The sequence below is a fragment of the Carettochelys insculpta genome, chromosome 1, assembly GCF_033958435.1.
Source record: "Carettochelys insculpta isolate YL-2023 chromosome 1, ASM3395843v1, whole genome shotgun sequence".
In the NCBI taxonomy this organism is placed as follows: domain Eukaryota; kingdom Metazoa; phylum Chordata; order Testudines; family Carettochelyidae; genus Carettochelys; species Carettochelys insculpta.
In genome coordinates this window covers 375,293,133-375,316,042 of record NC_134137.1, presented here as the reverse complement: position 1 = coordinate 375,316,042, position 22,910 = coordinate 375,293,133, and the positions used below count along the sequence as shown (strand labels likewise).

Below are 22,910 nucleotides of genomic sequence, written 5' to 3'. Positions count from 1 at the left end.
CCACAGCTCCACTCTGTGTCGTATGAAGAAGTTTGTTTGTGCCCGTGCTTGTATTGCTATCATCTGCACTTTATTTTAGCCTGCTGCCATGCTTTGCTCCACAGGGCTGGAGAGGACGAGCCAGGCAAAATGTTGAACACCAGATTCTGAAAGTATCTTCCCACATTTACCTGCACATAAAACCACCACTAAGCACTCAAATGGGCTGCAACACACTTGCCACAAGGGACCATTAAGATCATCAAGTCTGACCTAGTGGATAACACAAACCAGAGATTTTTGCCCACTATTTCCTACATCTAAACTCCATAAATTGTGGATGAGTTAGAGGGTATCATATTGAGACCTCCAGTCTTGAGTTAGAGTCTGGGTGATGAGAAATTTACCACAGTCCTTTTCACATTGTTCCAGTCAATAGTTTACTGCGCTATTAAAAACATAATCTTGAACTTTGTCAACTTCCACTTTCAACCACTAGCTCTCCCAATGAGAACTCATGACATTGAGAATAATAAATAAATAGTTGACAGAAAATAATTCCATCAATGAGCTTTTAAACCATTTAAGCAGTCACACTACCAATACCTCATATCAGATTTGTTTAAATACCTGACCTGCATTTATTTTTGTTTGTTTTTTTAACAGCGTACGGAGGAATATAAAATTATAAACTTTTTTTCTTGGTGTGGAAAAATCCTTCATCTTCAGCGATTGTGTTGGAGAATGTGAAGAAATATGTTTACGGTACATCCCTCAAGGTGGTGCTACAGAGCTGTTATCTCGAAGAACAGGGTCAGGACATGGGGAGAAAGAATTGTTTGTTGGTTAATGTTGAGGACTGGGAGGTAAGGCACCTTTGACTTCAGTGAAAAGACACCAGGGTTGAATTCAGCTCCTTTTTTTTGTCTACAGCATGTGACTTACTTTAATCAGCTTCATATCTGTTTGGAATTGATTAAATCCCTCCAGGCTCCTCCTATGGAAAATTTGGGCATTGATAATAGAATCCTGGAAGTTGTCATAATGGTACTTACATTTACCACACCAGCTGTGCTCCCTACCCAACAGACTTCCATTGCTGACAGGGAGAGAGATCCAGTAAGACTGATCGTAAGGGCGGATAGTTAAAAATTATGTTGTATCATTGTCTCCATCTTAGCTACTTCTATACTCCTGTAATCTTAGCATCTCAACACCATGTAATCATTAATATGCTTGTCCTACCAACCTTCCAGTGAGGCAGAAATCAGATATTTTATGGACTGAAAAACAAGGCCCAGAGAGACCGATTTGCATAAAATCCCATAGGCTATGTCTACACTATGGAAAATAAGTTGATTGAAGATATGCAATTCTAGCTATGGTAATTGTGTAGCTAGAATCAGCATATCTGCAATCAGCTTACCTGGCTGTCCCCACTGAAGAAAGTCGACGGGAGAGTTTTCCTCATTAACCTCTCTTACCCCTCACGGTACAAGGGACAATGCCGATCCCTGACAGGTCAATTTCTCACATCCCTATCAGATGCATCAAATGAACCCCATAAGATCGACCCTGAGCCACTCAATCTTCCAGGCTAGTAAAGACATAGGCACAAGGTGACTGAGGCACAGCCAGGAATTGAACTCGCATATACTGCAGCAAGGGAGGTTTAGGCTGGACATTAGGAAAAGGTTCCTAACTGCCAGGGCGGTCAAACACTGGAATAAATTGCCAAGGGAGGTTGTGAAATCTCCATCACTGGAGATAGTTAAGAACAGGTTAGACAGATGTCTGTCAGGGATGGTTTAGATAGTACTTGGTCCTGCCATGAGGGCAGGGGGCTGGACTCGATGGCCTCTTGAGGTCCCTTCCAGTCCTAGTGTTCTATGATTCTATACTGAGTCCCAGGCTAACACCCTCACTTTATTCCCTAGTGTATACTCCTACACTTAAAGTAAGGGAATATTTCCTTTCAGCTCTGTCTTGGTCACTAGTACAGATGTGCTTCCAGTGCTTCTGGAGTGTACCACATCTTAATAGCGGGCATGTCTTGTGGACACTTTCTCCTCTCCCACGTGGACCATCATTTGCCCCCCTGGTAACAGCAGGAAGTCTTAGCTAGACAAATATTTAATGTGTGAGAGATGAACTGGTGATTTACCAATGTTCATGGAGGATTCATAACCACTAGCAATTTTTAAAATTAAGATTGGGTGTCTTCTGAAAGCACTGCTCTAGGAATTACTATGGGGAAGCTGTGTGTGTTATACAGGAGGTCAGGTGATTTGATCACAATAGTCCCTTCTGGCCTTAGAATCTAGAAATCAAATATCATGCTAGTGGGAACTAGAGCAATTTTTGCACATGAAAAAGTAGTAAGAGGAGATATTTAATATATTTTTAGCTTGTTTTAACTTGGTTTAGCAGCTGGAAACAAGGAGCAGAATTAGTATATCGTTACGAAGTTTTTTGCAGACCACAGCTTGAGAAATGTTGGATTATGAAACACTAGCTTGCCATTACCCAAAACAATGATTTCAATATAATTTGTACTCAAAGGACTCAAACTCTTTCTCAAACCCAACACAAAAAGCAAAGAACAAAGATTTAGTGGCACTTGGTTTGCAGTGACCCGCATTACCACTGCTTGAATACCAACAACTCCGAAACTCATGCCAATAGACTCTACTTTCCACACTACTGCATATCTACTATATTTAACATGGGGTGGGAACAAATGAATCCCTATCAATAAAAATACGCTGCTAACTTACCATTGTCATGTACAAGAAACAGGCATTCATTCTAAGAGAACAATGCTTTAGTACAACTTTATATCAGAAGTACAGCAACACGTTTTGCTTGTTTCCCAAATGTATCTGGTAGCTGAAATCCAAGCCCCATCATTCCACATACATGGAAATCTGCCATCAACATAAGGTCCAACAAGCATCTCCGTCTGAGAAGATCACTTTAAAGTATCCCCAAGGATCCTCAGAGTGTTTTTTTTAAAACCTTCAGTTAATGCCAGTTCTATAAGACAACTTATTATTGCTAGTTTTTTGGGTGACTGTTTATGGCAGGTTTCACTGTGCATATTAAATGTCATCCCCTGTAACTCCTCCCCCTTTAAATTAATGGAATATTATATTTGCCCAGCTAAGCAGTTACAAGTAAGGAAATTCTAAAATTAATACAACTCTAACTCTGAAACTGTGTGTGTAATATGGTAGACTCTTCAGATACTTAATTACATAATCAAAAGAAAAAAGCAGTCAAGTAGGACTTTAAAGACTAGCAAAATAATGTATTAGGTTGTGAGCTTTCATGGGACAGACCCACTTCTTCAGATCATAGCCATACCAGAACAGACTCAACATTTAAGGCACAGAGAACCAAAAAGTAATCAAGGTTGACAAATCAGAAAAAAATTATCAAGGTGAACAAATCAGAGACTAGAGGAGCAGGGGAGGGGGAGTCAAGAATTAGATTAAGCCAAGTATGCAAAAGAGCCCCTATATGGTCTGAAGAAGTGGGTCTGTCCCACAAAAGCTCACCACCTAATAAATTATTTTGTTAGTCTTTAAAGTGCTACTTGACTGCTTTTTTGTTTTGCTAGTACACAGACTAACACGAATTTCTCTCTGTTACTATTCAGTTACATAATGTTTCACAAACAATACTTCACCCTTCTGAAGTTTATATATAAAGGTCTTGAGACGCCAGGTGAACACAAATTTGGGGGATGTTCTGTGATATACATACATCACAAAAGGTCAGACTTAAGGTAGTTCATTTAGACTTACTTCTAATTTCTTTTACTCAGTGCCCAACTCAGCAGCCTTAATGTTGTGTTAGCATAATTTTCTGAATTTATACTGGGGTTTTGTTTTGTTTAAAGGAAAGGATTTTGTTCAATAACAAAACACAATCTATGGCAAGTATGGAACATGAAAAAATACTGCTCCAAAAGGTTTGTTTTGGACTATTTCATGGAACTTTAACAGCAGTGAATTCTTCACTCTACTGAGGTGTTTACACACGAGAGAGAGAGAGAGAGAGAATTATTATAAATCAGCCATACAATGTGTGGAGAAAACACAAGAATACTTCTTCAGTATCCAGCTGTTCCTTCACTGGAGATTCTTCCTTATTCTTGTATCTGACATTAGCTCCAATAGTCTCACTGAGTTCTTATTTTCTTGTTTTTCATAAGGATAGGGGCAGGGGGTGGTTTCAATAGGGTCTACTCTTTATCTCCTTTTAGCCAAAGAATGAAGGTCTGGTCTAAGTCATCTGACTCACAAAACCATCTAATCTATGTATCATCCTGTTTCCCTTGGCTCTTTTGTCTCCATTCCTGCAATACTCTCTCTTTACACAGGGACTCGCAAAGGAAGACAATGTTCCACACTTGAAAGGAACATACACCAATGACCCTGTTTCAGAGGATTCGACATTAATAAAATTAAATCACACATTGATGTACACTGGAGGCACACAAATTGATGACAACACGAAAAAGCAGTCAAGTAGCACTTTAAAGACTAACAAGTCAAAGTCAAGTGCTACTTGACTGCTTTTTTTGTTTCGATACTACATAGACTAGCACGGCTTTCTCTCTGTTACTTTTCAACATGATGACAACACGTGAGACTTCCCTCTTTGATATTTAATGCACGCACGCGCGCACGCACACACACACACACACACACACACACAGAGTGAAAGGATAACAAGTGTGTTAAGAAACTGGGACCAACAAAGGGCAGACATGACAAATCAAGATCACCTTTGCTACATTAAGGCATTCTGGCCATTCCAGAGCCAGGCTGAAAACCAGCCAAGTGTCTGCATCAATACAAAACAGTGATGAAATGAAGCCTCTGAGGTGCCCTTGGCAACAGCTTTACATTCACTTATGGCTACTCTCCCTCCTCGTGGCCAAGAAATTAGCTTCAATTATTCCTTCAGCAAATGGTGAATATGAATCAGTTCACTGGGAGAATGTATCTAGGGAACTGTGCAAACAAGAGGGGCCATTTGAGTGTCACCCTCCCCTAGTCCCTCTCTTAAGCCCTGACCAAGGGAAAAAAATGACAGAGTGAGACAGAAAAAATTCTTCTCAGGAAATTCCCTCAGGAGCAAATTTACCATTCTGACAAGGTCCCTTTTGTCATTCCCCACATTGTGCTTTGCAGCAGCTGTCAAAGGGCTGGTTTTTCACAGGGGCAATCAGATGCTTTTTGCTCATAGGCAGCACAGTGAACTCAAACTTCAGTTAATAGCACTATGTGGAGCATTGTAGCCACTTGTCTAGAATAACAGCGATCAATGTTGAATGTGTGTGTGGTGCCCTGTGGGAAACATAATACGGAATAAAAATACTGTTCACTTACACAGTGCCTCTGCAAACACTAATTATTCTTCATGACCCCTGCGAGGTACACATTTTCCCCATCTGACCGACTGGGAAACTGAGGCACGAGGCAGTTAAGTGCTTGCCCAAGACCAAGATATTTTACGTGTCAGAGTATGTGTAAGAGCACTAGTGTTTCTAGATCACAGCACTGAGTTAAAGCCATGAGACCACCGGTTCAGAGTAAATATGCATTAATAATTGCTCTTCTTGTCAGCATCTCAGATATCACTCCATTCTTGCAGAATATATAGTACACCGTGAGAAAGGAGAATTTCCTTTGGGTGTGTTGAAAAAGGTACCACATTGTTTCTTCAGCAAGCTACTTAGAAGGAAGGCTGCAACTCCCTCACTGGCCAACTGTACAGGAAATTGCCTACGATCACACAGCAAGTGCAGAATGGAACTTTGATTTCCTGACTTATAGATCTATGCTTCAGCCACAAAGCCAATCAGCTAGCTTAGCTCTGGCTGAGACTTGGGGACTACATTTAAAAGCTTTATTCAAAAGTTACCAAGGCAACAGCTTTCACTTGAATTGAAAGAAACAGCCAAACATTCTTAAAAAAAATTGTTCTTGTTTATTAAAAAGAATTCAGGAAAATGGCCCTTGCTTCATTTCAATTGCTTTCCCTTTTCCAAAAGTTGCCTGAGGATCATCAGCATATTGTCCAACCACCAAAGCAAAGACTATGAATGGGCATTTCTTGCCAAAAGAATGACTGTAACATGATTCTCTGCATTAAGAACAAGGACAAGAAATCCAATCACTTTTTACAGAATTTGTGGTCTCGTTTGTGGCAAAGTGATTACAAAGACTCATCATCTGAAGACATCTCTCCAAACTTTCACACAGCAATACAGTCAAGAGGAAAATCAACAAAGCTAACCTGCTTCACATGACTGTGGATCTAGTTCTAATACTGACCTAAACTGAGATTGGAAAAATCTCATCTGATCCCAGTACCATCTTCTTGGACTGAGCCGTTGATCGATGAATCACATCTGATCCCAGTACTGAAAATTCCCAACTTATGTGCAAGTTGCCTTCCTGGGTAACAAGGCGTAAGTCAAATTTTGCACGAGTTGGTGGAGCTGGGAGCTGCTGCACTGGTCAGTTTCCTGGTTCCTGGGACTGGAGAGGAGCTGTGAACCAGGCAGCAGCCTGGCTCCTGGCTCCCCTCCTTGCATGAGCTGGGAAACTGACCAGCGCTGCTGCTCTGGTCAGTTTCCTGACTCCTGCAAGTGACTGGCAGCTGGTTCCCAGCTCCCTGCCACTCGCTGGAGCTGGGAGCGTAGGGGAGCCAGGAGCCAGGCTGCTGCCTGGTTCCCAACACTCCCCCACTCCTTGGAGCCAGGACACTGACCAGCACAGCAGCTTTCTGGTTGAGGACTAGTACATCTATATCTGGCATCCTGTCCATGGCTGGCGTAATACTTCAGAAGAAACAAACATCAATAACTAAGCATCACCAAGTGTGCATGTTGTACACGGAGGAAAAGAGGAAAGAAGAGTAGAGATTTCTTCCTCAATCTCTTGCTAGCATGAAGTTTGAATCAAACAAGTCAAAACAATATCGGGAGGAGTTCAAGTCACCCTATTATCCTCACTGTACCAGCAGATTTGTTACTTGAGATCTGCAGCCAAATACATTCTAGTCTATCACTACCTCCATCCTGGGGAACTCCTCAAACACAGCTCAGCCAAGGTTTGCAGAGAAATGAGTTTCACCCCATGAACTCCCAGGCCGTTGTGATGAACAACATAGGTGCTGCTTCCTTTTCCACAGCTCTGCTGGTCCATGTTGCCTTTTTAATGCAGTGCCCTTGCCACCTCTTGTGCTACAGAGCAGCTGCAATTCTGAAGACCGCGGGGGGTGCTGTGACTTGCCAGTGGTCAGATATAACATTCTCTGCTATTCTTTCCACTCCGAGCTAAGCCTGGAAATAATACGTGTTTGGTTTTTCTCTCTAACATGCCTGATTCGGTAATGAACCAAATGCTAACCTTTATACAGCAAGAAGGGCATTTTATCCCACATTCAGCCAAGTGCCCAATAGCTTTCCCAGCTTCAAAACTAATTATATCAGGAGAAGCATGTCTTTTCTTTCCTTCCTGTCCTTGCCAAGTTCCAAGCTTCACTAATGTGATCAATCAGGTTTCTTTTGTCTACCCACCCACACCAGAATATTAATGGGGAGATTCACCCATTACCTCCCCTGACTTTTGGCATCTAATCAGAATGGAGATAGTGGCAGGTGAAAGACAACAGAATCAATCACTGTTAACAGAGATATGCATGAGGTTTCTGTAAAGACACTATTTTGATTCTTCAATCTAATTAAGCCAGTAAGTCACAGGAAACCTAGGGAAACGAAACAAAATTAAATGGTATTTCCCTCCCACTCCTCACAATCCTCCAAATATGAGTGTTAAAACCACAGGTAATAATTGAATTAATATACTTAAAGCGTTATTAGCAAATAGTTTAAGTGCAACTGTAACAGGGCATCGCTCCCTCCCCAGACTGGGTGCCTGGCACTTATGTGCCTCAGTTTCTTCCCTTTCAATCAAAGTGCTACATAGCAAGCAAGACCTCTGCCTCTGGGATCTGGTTTAGTAGCAAACCATTCACCTCCACACAAGTCTTTCTCCATGCTCCAGTAGTCCATCCATTTGCTCCGTTAGTGGGCTACGACAGACCTAAAATCCCATGGGGAGTCTCACAGGACAGGACTCTTCTCCTCACCTACCTTCCTCTCTGCTGTCTTCTCACTGCTTCTGTCTTACAGTGAAACATTTCTCCCCCCACCACCCAGCTGAGGCTGCCTTAGCTCATAGTGCTACTGACTTTGGTGAGCCTTCCATGGCCCTCTTCAGACTTAAATCTTTCCAGGCTAGCTCTGGAAGAATGACTGTGTACCCTGTCATAGTATATGCAGATGGTTAAATAGCTAGGCAATATGCTGTGATGAAAACTCCCCACCCATGCTTTACGGAAAGTGGGTTATGAGAATAAATATGCATAACTCACAGCTTCTTTGGACAAAATGTGCCATGTGACATACTTTTAATGTTACAGCCTGCTGGATCTGTAAATCCTGTTTTGTGAATGTATCATTTTTGTAGTTGAAGTTATAACTATTGTCTACTTATTTGTTTTCCAAACCTTTGCCTCTGTGAAGACCTCAACAGGAGGTGGGCTACTGAGAGAGTATGGCTTGTGAGGGGATAGCAGAACATAGTCAACAAAGGGTGAAGAACTTTGTCATCTATGTTCAGACCAGTGAGTAGGCAATGGCTGATTGCCTAAGAAGGACACGTACAGGTGATTCTCTACCTTGGAGTTTATATCTTGCCAGTTTACTTTTATCAGAATTTCCAGATCTGAAGAATTGGGTCTGTCCCATGAAAGCTCATCACCTAATAAATTAGTCTGTTAGTCTTTAAAGACGTACATGACTGCTTGTTTGTTTTGCAAAGATACAGAATGGTAGCTGTGCTAGTCTGTAACTATACGTCTTGGAGAAAAATTGGATTTTAACATGACCAGGATTTTATCATAAGACCTTAACATGTGTCTGTATGATACGTTAACCCTAAGAAAACCAAATAATGGACGTAAAAGAAAGGTGCTAAGACAAGCTTTCACCCTATCTTTAGGAAAGGAAGGGCACTTCTTGAAGGCTAAACCAAAAGAACTGCAAGTTAGAAGCAATATATGTTTTATCCTCTCAGACCTCCAAATACTAAACAGGATTTTGAAACATACTGACAACTCTAATGCAGCATGAACAAACATTTCCATAACTACCCATGATTTACATTGCTAATCATTCCTTTATCTAAACTGCATCATCTTTATTTTATTGTTCTTGCAGTTACCGCATAAGTAAAAAAGATAATTTGGGTGAATTAGACTAATTTTAAACAGCTTAACTTGCTCTTACAACATTATAGCTAAATGCCAATCAAGGAAACAATGAAAAGTGATGGGAAAGCACAGTCCTGTGGCTAACCAGAAATGTAAAGATTACTAGCTTCTTCAGAATAGGCCTATGATTCACAGATACTGACTGCTGTTCACTGTGAAGCAACCTGCCCATTTGGCTTTTAAATACTCTGGAATATTACATGTTTTATTTGTGATTATACAGGAGATAAAAACCACCCTGCTGTTTGGTTTAAGTTATCTTGCAAAGATTTCCATCCAGGTTTGTCAGGACTCTTAGGGTAGGTCTATACAGTAAACCCTCGAGTTACGCGGGGGTTGTGTTCTTGCAACCTCCATGTAACTCAAATTTCTGACTTGTCAACATTGTTAAAAATTTTTGGACCTCTGCACTTCACATATTGAATCTGTTCTGGTAAGGCTATGATCTGAAGGAGTGAGTCTGTCCCACAAAAGCTCATCGCCTAATAAATTATTTTGTTAGTCTTCAAAGTGCTATGTGATTGCTTTTTTGTTTCAGCTAGCAAGTAGTTGTGCAGGGATTCTTTGTACTGTTACATTTCAGTTCAGGCAACCACTTGAGCATGAGCTTAACTTTGAACTCATGCTTATGCCTAAGTGGTTTAAGTTCTGGGATCATAAATATAGGTTAAAACCTCTGTCGTCTGGCACTCTCAGGACCTGACTGGTGCCAGATGAGAGAATCTGCCAGATGATGGTAGGTCAATATTTTCTAGCACACTACTACTTCTACTGCTTAATGGGCTCTTAAAAGACATTTAGGCATAAATTACAGTTATACTACAGCACAGAATACTGACACTGGCTGTAAACAAACTTTACGAGACCATGGGAAACTTGGCCACACCCATGATAAGTGGTGGTACGGCCAACTAAAATCAGGCTGGATTATACAGTTTGTGGGATGAGAGTGTGCCCGATTAGTGAGGTTCAACATGTACTAGCCAAATCTTAAAAATAAAGAGGTCATTTGTACTATTATAATCCATTGTTACGGTAGTTTCAAAACTTGGAATGTAAACTAAAAAAATGGGTTACCTTATGAAGTCCTCCTCCTCCTCTCTCTTTGGTCTCAGTTGCTTGGGCTGAGCCATGTTGATCCAGTTGGGCAGAGACTTCAAGAGCCTGGTGATGTCATCATCTTTGGCCCAGGATGCACTGATAACCAGCTTTTCATCAGACTGAGCAATGCTCCTAAGTGAAACCAACAGTGATCATGTGAGGAAAAGCAAGTCTTACTTGTCACATGGGGGTAGTGGCGTCACTGATATTTGATGCGCTCCTTTGTATTATACAAATGGACAATACATGGAATCAACAAAGAGTGTAATTCTCCATTTATCCATAGGGTAGAAATAGCACGGGCGGTTGCAGTGCAACATTCTCCACACTGCCCCCCTACCAATGCACTTCTATTATATTGTTTGACTGCACAAGCAAAGTCAGATGCTCAAATTCCTTGAAGTTAATGGAGCTCCACTGATTTACACCACATGAGGAGCTCATCCAGAGCAGAGAATAACTAATCTTTTTGTTTTGGTGATTGAAATGAATCCTCCCCACACTCCCCAAATTCAGTTGGCTTTGAAACCAGACTGATTTTTTTGTTTTTGTTTTTCCTTACTAATAAAACAAACAAAACCAGATTTTGGTTGAACAAAATGTTTCAGACAACACAAAATCATTTTTTCACCTTTTTTATGTGTGTTTCCCACACTTTTCTGGTTTCCCTAAAATAAACATTTTTAATTTCAATAAACACTGAACCTCTTTGTCCAGCACACTTGGGACGTGACTGGTGCTGACTGAGAGAATTTGCTGGGCCATGAGAAGTCAATTTTGTTTAGCTCTTTACCAACACTTCCACTGCTTACTGGACTCTTAGAAAACATCTAGGAGTAAATTGAGCTATATAACAGCACAGAACACTGACAGCCAGACTAAAACTGGTGGCTATAAACAAAGTTCATCGGTTTATGGGAAACATGGCCACACCCATGATACATGGTCATTCAGCTAATTAAAGTCACGCCAGATTACAGATGCTGTTGGATGAGAGAGGTTCAACCTGTACACTGTTTCTAAATGAAAAGTTAAAAGGGGTGTTCTGAAAATCTTGAAACAAACTATTTTGACTTACAAATGGTAATGTTTTTATTTGGCTGAAACCATTCACAGACTTTGCCCCATAACTGCCCCCACACCTTTTTTTTCCCTGCACACCTTTAATCTTTTCTACTATGGGCACAGAGGGTAGCTCAGATGCCATGTCTCATTTGCTTCTTGGAATTTCCACTGGGACTGCTAATTCATGCCAACTCTGCTGTGACTTTGTGACAGGTGGATATCTGTCCTGAAAGGATTGGGTGAAATCCACCAATTTATTTCATAACAGCTGTCAGTCAGACACCAAATGGTAGTAACTTTGGGAGTATATCTGAAGAAGTGACTAGGAGATTAATGATTCTGTATCCTACTCCCAGTTGTTTATGGCCTCTAAAATGAGATGTGTCAGTTAAACAGTATGTGTAAACTTGAATCAAAGATTACACTGCATTCTAATCACAAAGACTTTCCTGTTTGACAATTTTTGGCAATATAATTAAAGCCTATGCTGATAATTCCAAATGACAGAAGGGACACTGCCTATGGAAGTGGTAATTAACTCATCTTTTCCCACTTGAAATGACTCAGCGATGAACAGTAGCATATGACCAAGCAGAAGTAAATTTCCCAGCTGTTCTCCACTAACCACCAGTGCCCCCAGTGGAGGAACTTAAAACACCTGCATTGGTGAACTGACAGGAAGAGGTAATGTTCTTGTTGTGAAGTCATAGAATCATAAAATTCTAGGTCTGGAAAGGACCTCAGAAGGTCATCTAGACCAGCTCCCTGCCTAAAGCAGGATCAAACCCAACTAAATTATCCCACCCAGGACTAAATCACCTCAACCAGCACTATGTCAAGCTGGGAGTTAAAAACCTCTAGGGATGGAGATTCCCTCTGTCTTGGTAATGAATTCCAGTGCTTCGCCACCCTCCCGGTGAAATAGTTTTTCCTAACATCCAACCTACACCTCTCCTTCTGTAACTGCAGACCATTGACCCATGTTTTTCCATCTGTCACCACTGAGAACAGTCTCTCTCCATCCGCTTTAGAGCTCCCTTTCAGGAAACTGAAGGCGCCTATCAAATCGCCCCTCACTCTTCTCTACTGCAAACTAAATAAGCCCAAATCTCCCAGCCTCTCCTCATAGGTCATGTGCTCCAGCCCCTTAATAATTTTTATTGCCTTCCGCTGAACCTGCTCCAATATGTCTACATCCTTTCTACACTGGGGGGCCCAGAACTGGACTCAGTACTCCAGATGTGACCTCATCAGTGCCAAGTAGAGGGAATAATACCTTCTCTACATCTGCTGGAAATGCTTCTTCTAATGCACCCCAATATGCCATTAGCGTTTTTGGCTACAAGGGCACATTACTGACTCATATCCAGTCTCTCATCCAATGTAATCCCCAGGTCCTTTTCTGCTGCACTGCTACTTAGCTAGTCGGTCCCCAGCCTGTAACAGTGCGTGGGCTTCCTCCATTCCAAGTGCAGGACTCTGCACTTCTTGTTGAACCTCATCAGATTTCTTTTGGCCTGATCCTCCAGTTTGTCTAGGTCACTCTGGAACCTACCCCTACCCTCCAATTTATCTACCTGACCCCTATCTTAGTGGTCGGTTGCTAGAAAGGGGCTGAGAGCTATTGCTTTAGTGGCGAACAAAGGGGCGTGAGTCAGAGTTCACAGGCTCAGGGGCTGTGTCTCAGCTCCATTGATGACGACTTTTTGTATGACTTTACGCAGGTTCCCCAACCTTTCTGTGCTCTCTTTGTCCAGCTACAAAGATGGTACATGACGAGCAGCAAGGTTGCGGGCACAGAGGCTACTTGCAAGGCCCAGTAAGGTGTTGTGTGTAGCAGTCAAGTCCCTTGTGTACCAACTCTTACTCTTGATAAGCTTGGGGCAGGGTATGCAAGGAGAAAAGAAGAGTCTCAAGAGACATGGATGTAAGCATGCTCCTCTAGCTGAGATGCTGAGCCACAGATTAAACTCAATCAAATTGCCCTCAGCTTTCTGTGCTACTCTTCACTTTTTCCTTTGTGTGACACAAGAATCCACACCTGCTCTGTGCTGAGCTGGGAGTAACAGCCACCCAACGGGTATGAGGAGCCCAATTATTTTATGTTTGTGGAATGTTTTGAGACCCTTAACACAGAAGATGCTAAAGAAGTATCCCTGTTACATTCCTTATTTCCAGTTAGCGCATTGGGATTCCTCAGGACTTTGGCCTCATACCTGCCAATGGGAGACATGGCCCTGCCACATTATTAGCAACTTAAAATACTTAAGTCGTTATCCAAGTGTTAGTGATGAACTGGTGATTTTTGGGAGGGCCATGCAAGATCATGATGAGAAAGTCATATGCCAGATATTTGGAAGCTTCATGGTACATGGAAAAGCTACCTTTATTTCAGATATATTGAACACGTTTGGTAAAGGAATGGGGGGAAAATAAATTAAATTCATTTAATCTCTGTGAGCTGTTAAAGGGAATATAGTGAAAAGGCAATGAGGTATTATGGGACAAAAAAGAATTTTTTACCTCTAAACTGGACAGATTACCTTTTCTCGCCACTCACACAAATCAACCGATTGTATCATTCAAGCAACACCAAGAAGGTAATCTTAAACTCTCAAATACACACCACTTGTGAAAGTGAATCACTTCCTGCTTGACACATATACTTGCATGAGAGATTCACTTTTCCACTCATATTTCATTTTTAATCTGGCACCGACAAAATGAAGCACTTTTGTTTTCAGCAGCACAAGATCTCAAGGTCTGAATATCAATTTTGCCTCCTACAGCTATTTGGAACTTTGCACTTTTTCACTGGCAAAAATGGAATCTACCTAATACCTTATTAAAAAGCACTCCACAAACAACCCAACAATAAAGGGAAAAAAGCAGGTAAAAGCAGTCTTGAACAAACAGGCTGCAGCATTGACTAGAGAGTCAGAAATTAATGTTTCCCATTAATTTATTATTAAGATACTATAATTAGACATATGAGATAGAAATAGCAAATGAAGTCATTTCTGTTCATTCCCCTGTTAATGCAGGATGACTGTTCCCTCTAGTATATTAGCTAGTACTTTGTCCAGTCAAAATTTAAATGACTAACGCAACGGCTAAATGACTAAATTTTAAAGCAAAATTTAAATGACTGTTACTCCTTTGAAAGTCTATTTCACAGTTGAACAAATATAACTTGAGGAGGGAAAAAGCCCCTGATATTGCATCTAAGTTTTCCTCAACTTAATTTTATACCATTACTCCCAGTTACAACTGTGGTAACAGCCTCATTTCCTCACTGCCCTTATTGTTCCCACTCTTCAATTATTTACAGACTATTATAACCTTTCAGGTGCCTAGGACTGAATGCCGTCTTTGGGAGCATTCTCATCAGCACAGTATGGAGAAAGACAGATTTACAATGAGAGACATCAGCTGCCCAAAACCACATGGGCTTTTTTGTTTTGTCATGGCTCTATTGAACTACAAGCTCAGAACCAGTTTGTTTTCTGTCCATTTTATCCAGCATCATGGCCTTTCAAGAGTCTTTTTTCCTATTGTCTTGTTTCAGAAGTATTAGTTTGTATCTGTCACTTTTACATTATATCCCATTCACGGGGACATATACAATGGGTGCTTTAAATGGACTCTCCACTGAAATACACAATGGCATGGGACAGCTCCATATTTCTAACCAAACAGGTTCTTTTGTTTTACTTCTCCAATCTCTCGTGTATGTGCAACACTCCCTGATTTTATTAGCATGCTGTTTTACTCCATTTACCTGCTCATTAGTGAAGGTGTTAAACAGGACTGGAGCTAGCCCTGATCCCTACGGTAAGCAGCTAGACACCCAACCTTGACTGGCATGGACCGTTTTCATGACCCTTTCTTTGTTTTTTTCACCTGGATTTTCGTTTATCCAGTAATTTCATATATGTATTGATCTAACTTAGAAATTTAATTATACACTGTAAGACACTATGAAAAGCTTTACTAGAGTCCAGAATAGTTATTTATAAATAGTGCACCACCACCACTAAAAAAAACAAACAAAAAACAAAACATGCACCAATAATCATTACCACCAATGCCATAAACTGCTAATTAATTCACAGCTCAATGGGCCACAGACAAAGCCATCTGTGTGGCTGTTTGTACCTAGCTCCCAAGAGGGGGCAGCAAAATAGGTGTAACACTTGAAGAAGTGATGATGCATTGTTGAGAATAGCTCACCTCTCCATAGCTCAGCGAGTTTTATTTATAAAACATCTGCCAGTGGCCGTTGCAGCCAATTCATGCCGACTCCCCTTTTGAGCAGTTGTGCAGAGCGACACAGCTGGGGTGCCAAGCCTTTTCATTAGGAAAAATAACTGGGGGGCCAGAGGGACTAACGGGACTCAGTTGTTTAATGACAAACACATTCAGGAACAATGTTTTCTTCTGCAGGACCAAGGTAGCAGCTACTTGTAATTCCAGCAATTGGTAAATTGCAACCGTTCGATGTTGTGATTCATTCGTACTGGTGAGAATTCAGAATCTATTGCTATTGTATGTTCTATATGAGTCAAACAAAGACAGGTCCCTTCCCTGAGAAGTGCACATATCTAAATGGACAATGAACCAGCCAAAAATACACAACGGGAGAAAAAGGGAAACAACAGCCACTGTGAAAAACAGAGTGAAGATGTCGATGGGACAGGCACTAAGCTGGGACTGTGGAGATCTGGAATAAATTCCATGCCCAGCTGTAGACGTCCTTCATCTTCCTGGATGAGTCATGCAGGATAGGTGTTGTTGCACGAGCTGCAGAAATACACAAGCTATTCTGCACATCACAGATACACCAAACTTTGCTTGTGTAGCAACAGCACTGAAGCTACAGTGGTATTGTATGGGTGGATCTGCAAAATAGACTTGCCTGCCTAGTTTGTTGGGTACACAGTTAAGTGGCCTACATGGCTTTACTGCTATTGTTACCTGAGTGAACTGAATCACAATGATTTTGGCTATGTCCACAGGGTTGCGATTGTACCTCCTGACTGCAGTGTAGACACATCCTAAATCTCTTTGTACCTTGGTTCCCTACCTTTCAAAGAATTCTGTCTACACAGCTGTTTTGCACTCAGAAAACAGCATTTCCAGAATGGCGAGTAGCAGCTATTATGCACATGAGGCACTGAATATGCAAGCCAGCAGAGCAGACCTGGCCTGTGTGTGGCCAGAAGAGAGCAAGAAATATAGTTTAAGGCTTGGAGGATTCAGTAAACAACCAGGCCTCAAAGAAATGCAGACGTACCAATATGCAAGTAGAAATATTCAGTCAGATGTGATCATGTTATTTTTTTATTGTGTTTGGTGCAGGACTTCGTAGGCTGGCTGATAGACCCCTCCGTACACTGTAACTTTTAAACTGAATCCCCAGAAGTAATTCTCTGTGCTTTAATCTACCTTTTTTTGGTTGCTCTGTAACACCTAGCAACCAAGTATGCTTTATCATATATACATACCCCCCCCCCATACACACACACAATGTTAATAAACCCCTTATTTTTAAGGTAGTGATTTGATTCCTGTGCCCTAGAGAAGGTCTCTCCTAAGGGAGGGTTAAAAGCTTGAGTTGCCCCACAGGGAAACATCCCAGGTTTGTCTTCCTGGATTCTAAATAGGTGTTTTCACAGTTGGGTGCTGGCAGCTACCTCCTAGGTTCAGGAAATTTGTAACATTGGGAAACTTTTAATCTGAAGCCTGTAGAGCAGAGGTCAGCAACCTTTCCAAGGCAGAGTTCCGAAATTTGACGTTTTGACTTCTATGTATGGTCCGAATGCCGGTGATACTTTTTAAAGTCACTAATAGTCTTATTTACAACAGCTTCATCAATAAATTAAGATGCAGAGCTTTACTATTTAGGTGGTGTTTGGTAGCATTAGCCGGTCTTTTGTTAATGCACAAGTGGCATGGCTTTGAGCAAGCTCCCAGATGCATGAAGGAGGAGGGGTGGGGCTGGGCTGAGTTCCCACCTCACGTACCAATGAAAATCGGCTCGTATTCTGCTCTTGGCATGCATGCTATGGGTTGCTGACCCATAGATCCCTGCTATAGAGGCAAGGTATTGCTAAGGTCTCTTGTGAGCTCCCACCTTCTTCATTCAAAGAGTCAGAGTGGATAACAGCCTGAACAATCCAGTTGCCAGAGACTGACTTAAAGCCTGAAGCACAACATTTAACATCTCTCCCAAGTTTTGTTTTCTTTAATTATGACAATATGAGGACTTCTTGATATCTACACAACTTGAAGGCTTTTTTCCCCCCCAATCTTATTAGAGTCTTATGCTCACTGAAAAATTGAAAGAAAACTGAAAGAGAAGTGGAGAAGTGTAGTGAGCCGGTATGGCCTCCTGCTGACTCAGAGGCAGAGGAGGCTGCGCAGAGGCCCTGGTGGGTGGGCCTGGAGCCAGAACACCAGTGGCCTGCCCCTCAGAGGGCGGGACCTAGGGCTAGAAGGGCCAAGGGCAGGGCTCGGGACCCATTAAAGCCTGGGCCTCCGGGCAGGGAGGAAGCGCCTGCGTGAGCTCCCCAGCACCAGGGGCAGAGGGCCCGCCGCCGCCTGGAGGAGCAAGCCCCCAGTGGCCCAGAGCAACCACGGATCCAGATGCCCCAGGGGGACTACCCGGACTTCCCAGACCTGTCAGGACCCTCATGCTGGTGGAGACCCCCCCACCTTGGAGGAAACCCCAGACGCCGCCAGACCGGCGAGGGTGAGCGACCATGAGGCCCCAGGAGTGGCCTGCCCCAGAGCCCCAGCGGACCCCTGCAGCCCCCAGGCCCCGGATCGCCACGGGCCCACCATGCTACTGCTGCCAGACTACCCAGTGATGTGGACATGACCGACTGGCCGGAGTCCCCAAAGGTGGATGATCTGGAGGGGGCCGACCCTGCGGGACCCCTGACCAGATGGACTGGGACCTTCCCCCGGTGGAGGTACAGGTAGGAAGTGGCCCGGGGAATGACGCTCCAGAACCCATGGCGGTGTGTTGCGGCCTGGATCCCCACCACTGTGGCCGTGTGTGAGAGACCCCCCCAGGGCCCCGGGCCGGGTCACAGTGGAGTGGGAGGGCCTGCGACCCCCTGCCCTCTCCTTGACGGGGCAAGCCCTTGCTGGGCCTGTGCTCCAAACCCCTTGAGAACTGCTGCCCCGCCCTGGACTGAGGGCTGGGCCGGGCTTGTATTACAAACTGTGAACTGCTGCCCCACCCTGAACCGAGGGCTGGGCCGGGCTTGTATTACAAACTGTGAACTGCTGCCCGCCCTGGACTGAGGGCTGGGCCGGGTTTGTGTTATACACTGTGTTGTACCCGCTTTTTGTTGCTGCGCCACCCTGAACCAAGGGCTGGGCTTCCCAGGATCGCTGGTGTGGCTGCGGTCCCCTCCGGAGCTATAGGCCTGCCCTAGCTCCGGACTCCCACAAGAAGCCTCAGATTTCAATTTTCTGGCATGATGTGAAGTTGTCACATGGTGTAAGTCAGCGCCTTCTCCTACGTAATCAACGTCACTGTCAGGATTTATGCAACCTTTGTCCTATGTCAGCAGAAAAAATGTAGGTCAATTCCTTTGATTCAGAAGTGTCTGGTTACGAATGGGCATAAATAAATCCAGTGTTCCCACAGTTCAAAGGAAGAGTTAAGAAATGCAGCTATGCACTGTTTGGAATTTATACGCCCAGGGACAGTTTCTTGCTGAGCTCCAGTTGTTGGACGTTGGAACCTATTTTTTAACTCACCAAAAACTTCACTATGAAACAACAGCTGTTAAATGGTTGATGCTGAAATAGATTAAGTGTCAGTTCAGAGGATTTTGCTCTTTCTAGTCGTTTGTAGCACAGCAGATTCCCCATGTGAAGAGAGGACCATACGGGCTATTTGATTTATTTTTCCTACTAGAAACACACACACACAAACTCAAGCTGAAGACCCAACTGGCAACTGCACAAGTCTTCTATTATTTATCTTTCTAGTTTATAAAGAACCTGTCAACATGGCATAACACTTGGTTTATGAGTTAGTAAGACTTGCGGTATTCGTATTTGTGGTTTCCCTGAACTCCAAAGAAGATGGTAGCTCCATTACACTGTCCTTTGCTGCTTACCCTCTCCATCATGCACACACAAAAATTTTCTTCCCAGAAAGCCCTTTGACTTAATCCTTACTGTATTACTGCTGTAAATAATCTGTAGACCTTTAGAGCCAGATCCGTAGGTGGAGTTCTATTGACTTTAAAGGAGCTGATTTTCATGAGTTGATAAGTTAGCCTTAATATTGTCAAATATTACCAATGTTTGAGGGTATATTCATTCAGATTACCTGTTCACCAACATCTGCCCTTCCCACAAAAAATGGGGGGAAAACAGTTCATAGGGCGAGACTGCACAAAGCTTTGATGATGTGATAGTTGCCAGCAGAGGGCATCGCTATCTTATGGATTTGATTATCTCTTTGGGATATCTCAGACTACACACAGACAGCAAGAAGTCTTGTGGCACTTTATAGACTAACAGATATTTTGGAGCATAAGCTTTCATGGGCAAAGACCCACTTCATCAGATACATGAGTGGAGGGGTGGTTTCAGAGAGGTATTTAAAGAGTGGGGTCCCAGTAAAAGGGAGGGCCAGAGCTTACAAAGACAGCTTCTCTGCTCTGGGTGTTAGTATCTCCCCACTAAATGCTCACAAAGGCTCACATCCCCCTGTCTGATCTGACTTGGTTTTTGACTCCTTTGATAAGTACTGTTGATACTGGGACATTTCCACCTTGCTGAATAGACCTTGTCAGCTCTGGCCCTCCCTTTTACTGGGACCCCACTCTTTAAATACGCCTGTGAAACCACTCCTCTACTCATGCATCTGATGAAGTGGGTCTTTGCCCACGAAAGCTTATGCTCCAAAATATCTGTTAGTCTATAAGATGCCACAAGACTACCCCTCTGATACCCACAGTGAAAACTGGGGTAGCAGAATTTCTCCTATCCCTCTTATGGCCCTTCTGAATCATGTGAACTGCATATAGATTTCTATTTCCATCAGTCATTTGCAAGCAGCAAAACTAGAACATTTCCTGTTTTTCCTTCTGTTATAATTGAGATACGGTTGCCCACATTAGTACTGTCCTAATTACTCCGCAGCAGGTATCAGTCCTCAGAACGGTAGAATGAACGAAGGAACAAAAGAACCCAATAAAGAATTCCTTACTGAATTTGAGAAATAACATTACAGAAATTCCTTCCTACTCCTGATGATAAAGGAGCATTATTAGTCAGAGCTGGCAACAGACTTTGCCAGACTCTGGGCAATGGAGGGGTGGGGAATCTGCTCTGAGCTCCCCAAGAAGTGGGGCCTCAGGCAAAAGGGTCATGCGCAACAGCTGGACCACGCCATGGCTCCCTCAGTGCTGCATGGGACTCCAGCAGCAATTAAATGGGCCCGGAGCCTGGGGACTTTTAAATATCCAGGCCCTGAGGCAACCCTCTCTTCCTCATCCTCTATCAGTGGCCCTGTTATTACTGTAATTAATAATAACAATAATAATAATACATACATACATACATACATACATACATACTATAAAGGTACATAGACACATGCACACTACAAATGTGTACATATATGCGGCTAGCAGTAATCCCACAGGTAGCCAATTACCAGATGAAATTTATCTGAATGAAATCAGGAAATAAAAAATAATTTCTGAACACTGCTGGTTAGAACACGCAATGAGGTTTTACTGCCTTCCTCACTGTCACCAGCTACAGTTAGCTCCGAAAAGGTCCTTCACATGGTCACAATATGGCCCATATAGTACCTGAGCACCTCATAGTCTTTAGTGTCTTTATCCTCACCACAGCCCTGTGATGCAGGGGCAGTGCTGTGATCCCCATCTGTAAACTGAAAACTGAGTCACTTGCTCAAGGTCACAGAGGAAGTTGGCGGCACAGCAAGGAATTAAACCAGAGTCTCTTGAAGCTTCTAACCACTAACCCAGCCTTCATTTCCCACCCTAGGATGTCCTATGGTGGTGCTGCAACCTGTTACCAGGCCCAGAAGATGCCACACTTTAAGGATGAAATCATTCCTCTATGTAAAGCATTTAGTAGATTTAGTTGGGGTTGGTCCTGCTCTGAGCAAGTGGTTGCACTAGACGACCTCCTAAGGCCTCTCCAAGCCTACTCTTCTCTGATTCTATGGCTAGTACACTTCAGGATCCTTTGGAGAGATTGGTACTACAGAGATGTAGTATGTTTTTATATTAAATAATCCTGGGTGTAATGTGTGTACATATTATGACTATGGCTTTCAAGCCTACTTAGGGGACTTGGATGCCTAGATTCCACGAAAATGAATTAGAAACCAGCTGTTTTCTTTTTAAAATCTCATTCTAGTTATCCCGAAAACTCAATGTGAAAGGATTCAACTGGTTTTCTCACTGTATGTAGCTAAGTGTAACAGAGCTGATGTCAGATGGTTATGGAGATTACACACTTTCCTCCTTTCTTTTCTTTCCTTCTTTTTCCTTCTTTCCTTTCCTTTCCCTTTCTTTCTTTCCTGATCTCCACCTCCATCTCTTGGACGTCTCTTCCGGTTCCATCAACCACCTGCATCAATGTTTTTGAAAAGTAAATAAATGGATTTGCGAAGTCACTGGGTCTTCCCAGCCTCTTGGATGGCTATCATTTCAGACTCCTCTCTCACAACTCCACCCTGAGCATATTAAAATACTGGAAATACAACAACACTTTAGACCTATACATCTTTCATCCTAATCCTCCCGAACAATTTTGTGAGGCAAGGCTCATTCTCCTTATTCTGTAGGTCAGTCTGGAACCCCAGACAGGGCTGTACCTGTAGGCAGCAGTGCAAGTTTCCTTGTAGTCCTGGAGCTTCACACACACCATGTTGAGGAACTGATCAGAATAAGCACTCAGGTCGTGCATCAAGTTCATGAGGTCCTGTACTGTCTTCTCCACAATTACTGTGCTCTAGAAAAGAAAGAACATGACAACACTATGTTTTCCATGCCACCAATGGAAGAGGATATAGGGATTCATTAAGAGAACTACAGATCATGGAAGGGACATGTGTGCTGATCAGATTGGGAGCCAGTGTTACACCCCTCTCAGCCCCAGCCAAATGGGAGGTTTGCTGCCGCGAAGTCATGTATCAGCTTCATGACGTACCAATTTATCTGCCTTGCCGGCAAACTATTCGGGACTCCGCCCATTCAAATCTTTCCTCACAGGCAATCAGTGACACCCTAATTCCCATGCTCCACAGAGTTCCCTCTGCAATGCTCAACCCCTCAGACTGTAACACCTACAGAACCTTATCAGATTTAAAGAGACAGCACACATCATCTTATTGG

General features: G+C 42.9%; 1 protein-coding gene across 2 annotated transcripts in view; it reads right to left on the bottom strand.

The window, feature by feature from the left end:
• The window catches only part of EXOC4 (exocyst complex component 4), a 663,660-nt gene that overhangs the window by 99,273 nt on the left and 541,477 nt on the right, over nucleotides 1-22,910 (bottom strand). The window contains exons 12-13 of one of the 2 annotated variants that reach the window (XM_074975764.1): nucleotides 22,391-22,527; nucleotides 10,414-10,569 (exon numbers count right to left, since the gene is read on the bottom strand). In XM_074975764.1, the coding sequence (XP_074831865.1) occupies nucleotides 10,414-10,569; nucleotides 22,391-22,527 (293 nt within the window). Of the gene's footprint in view, nucleotides 1-10,413; nucleotides 10,570-22,390; nucleotides 22,528-22,910 lie in introns of those variants that run through there. The other variant, XR_012642363.1, reaches the window with a different exon arrangement.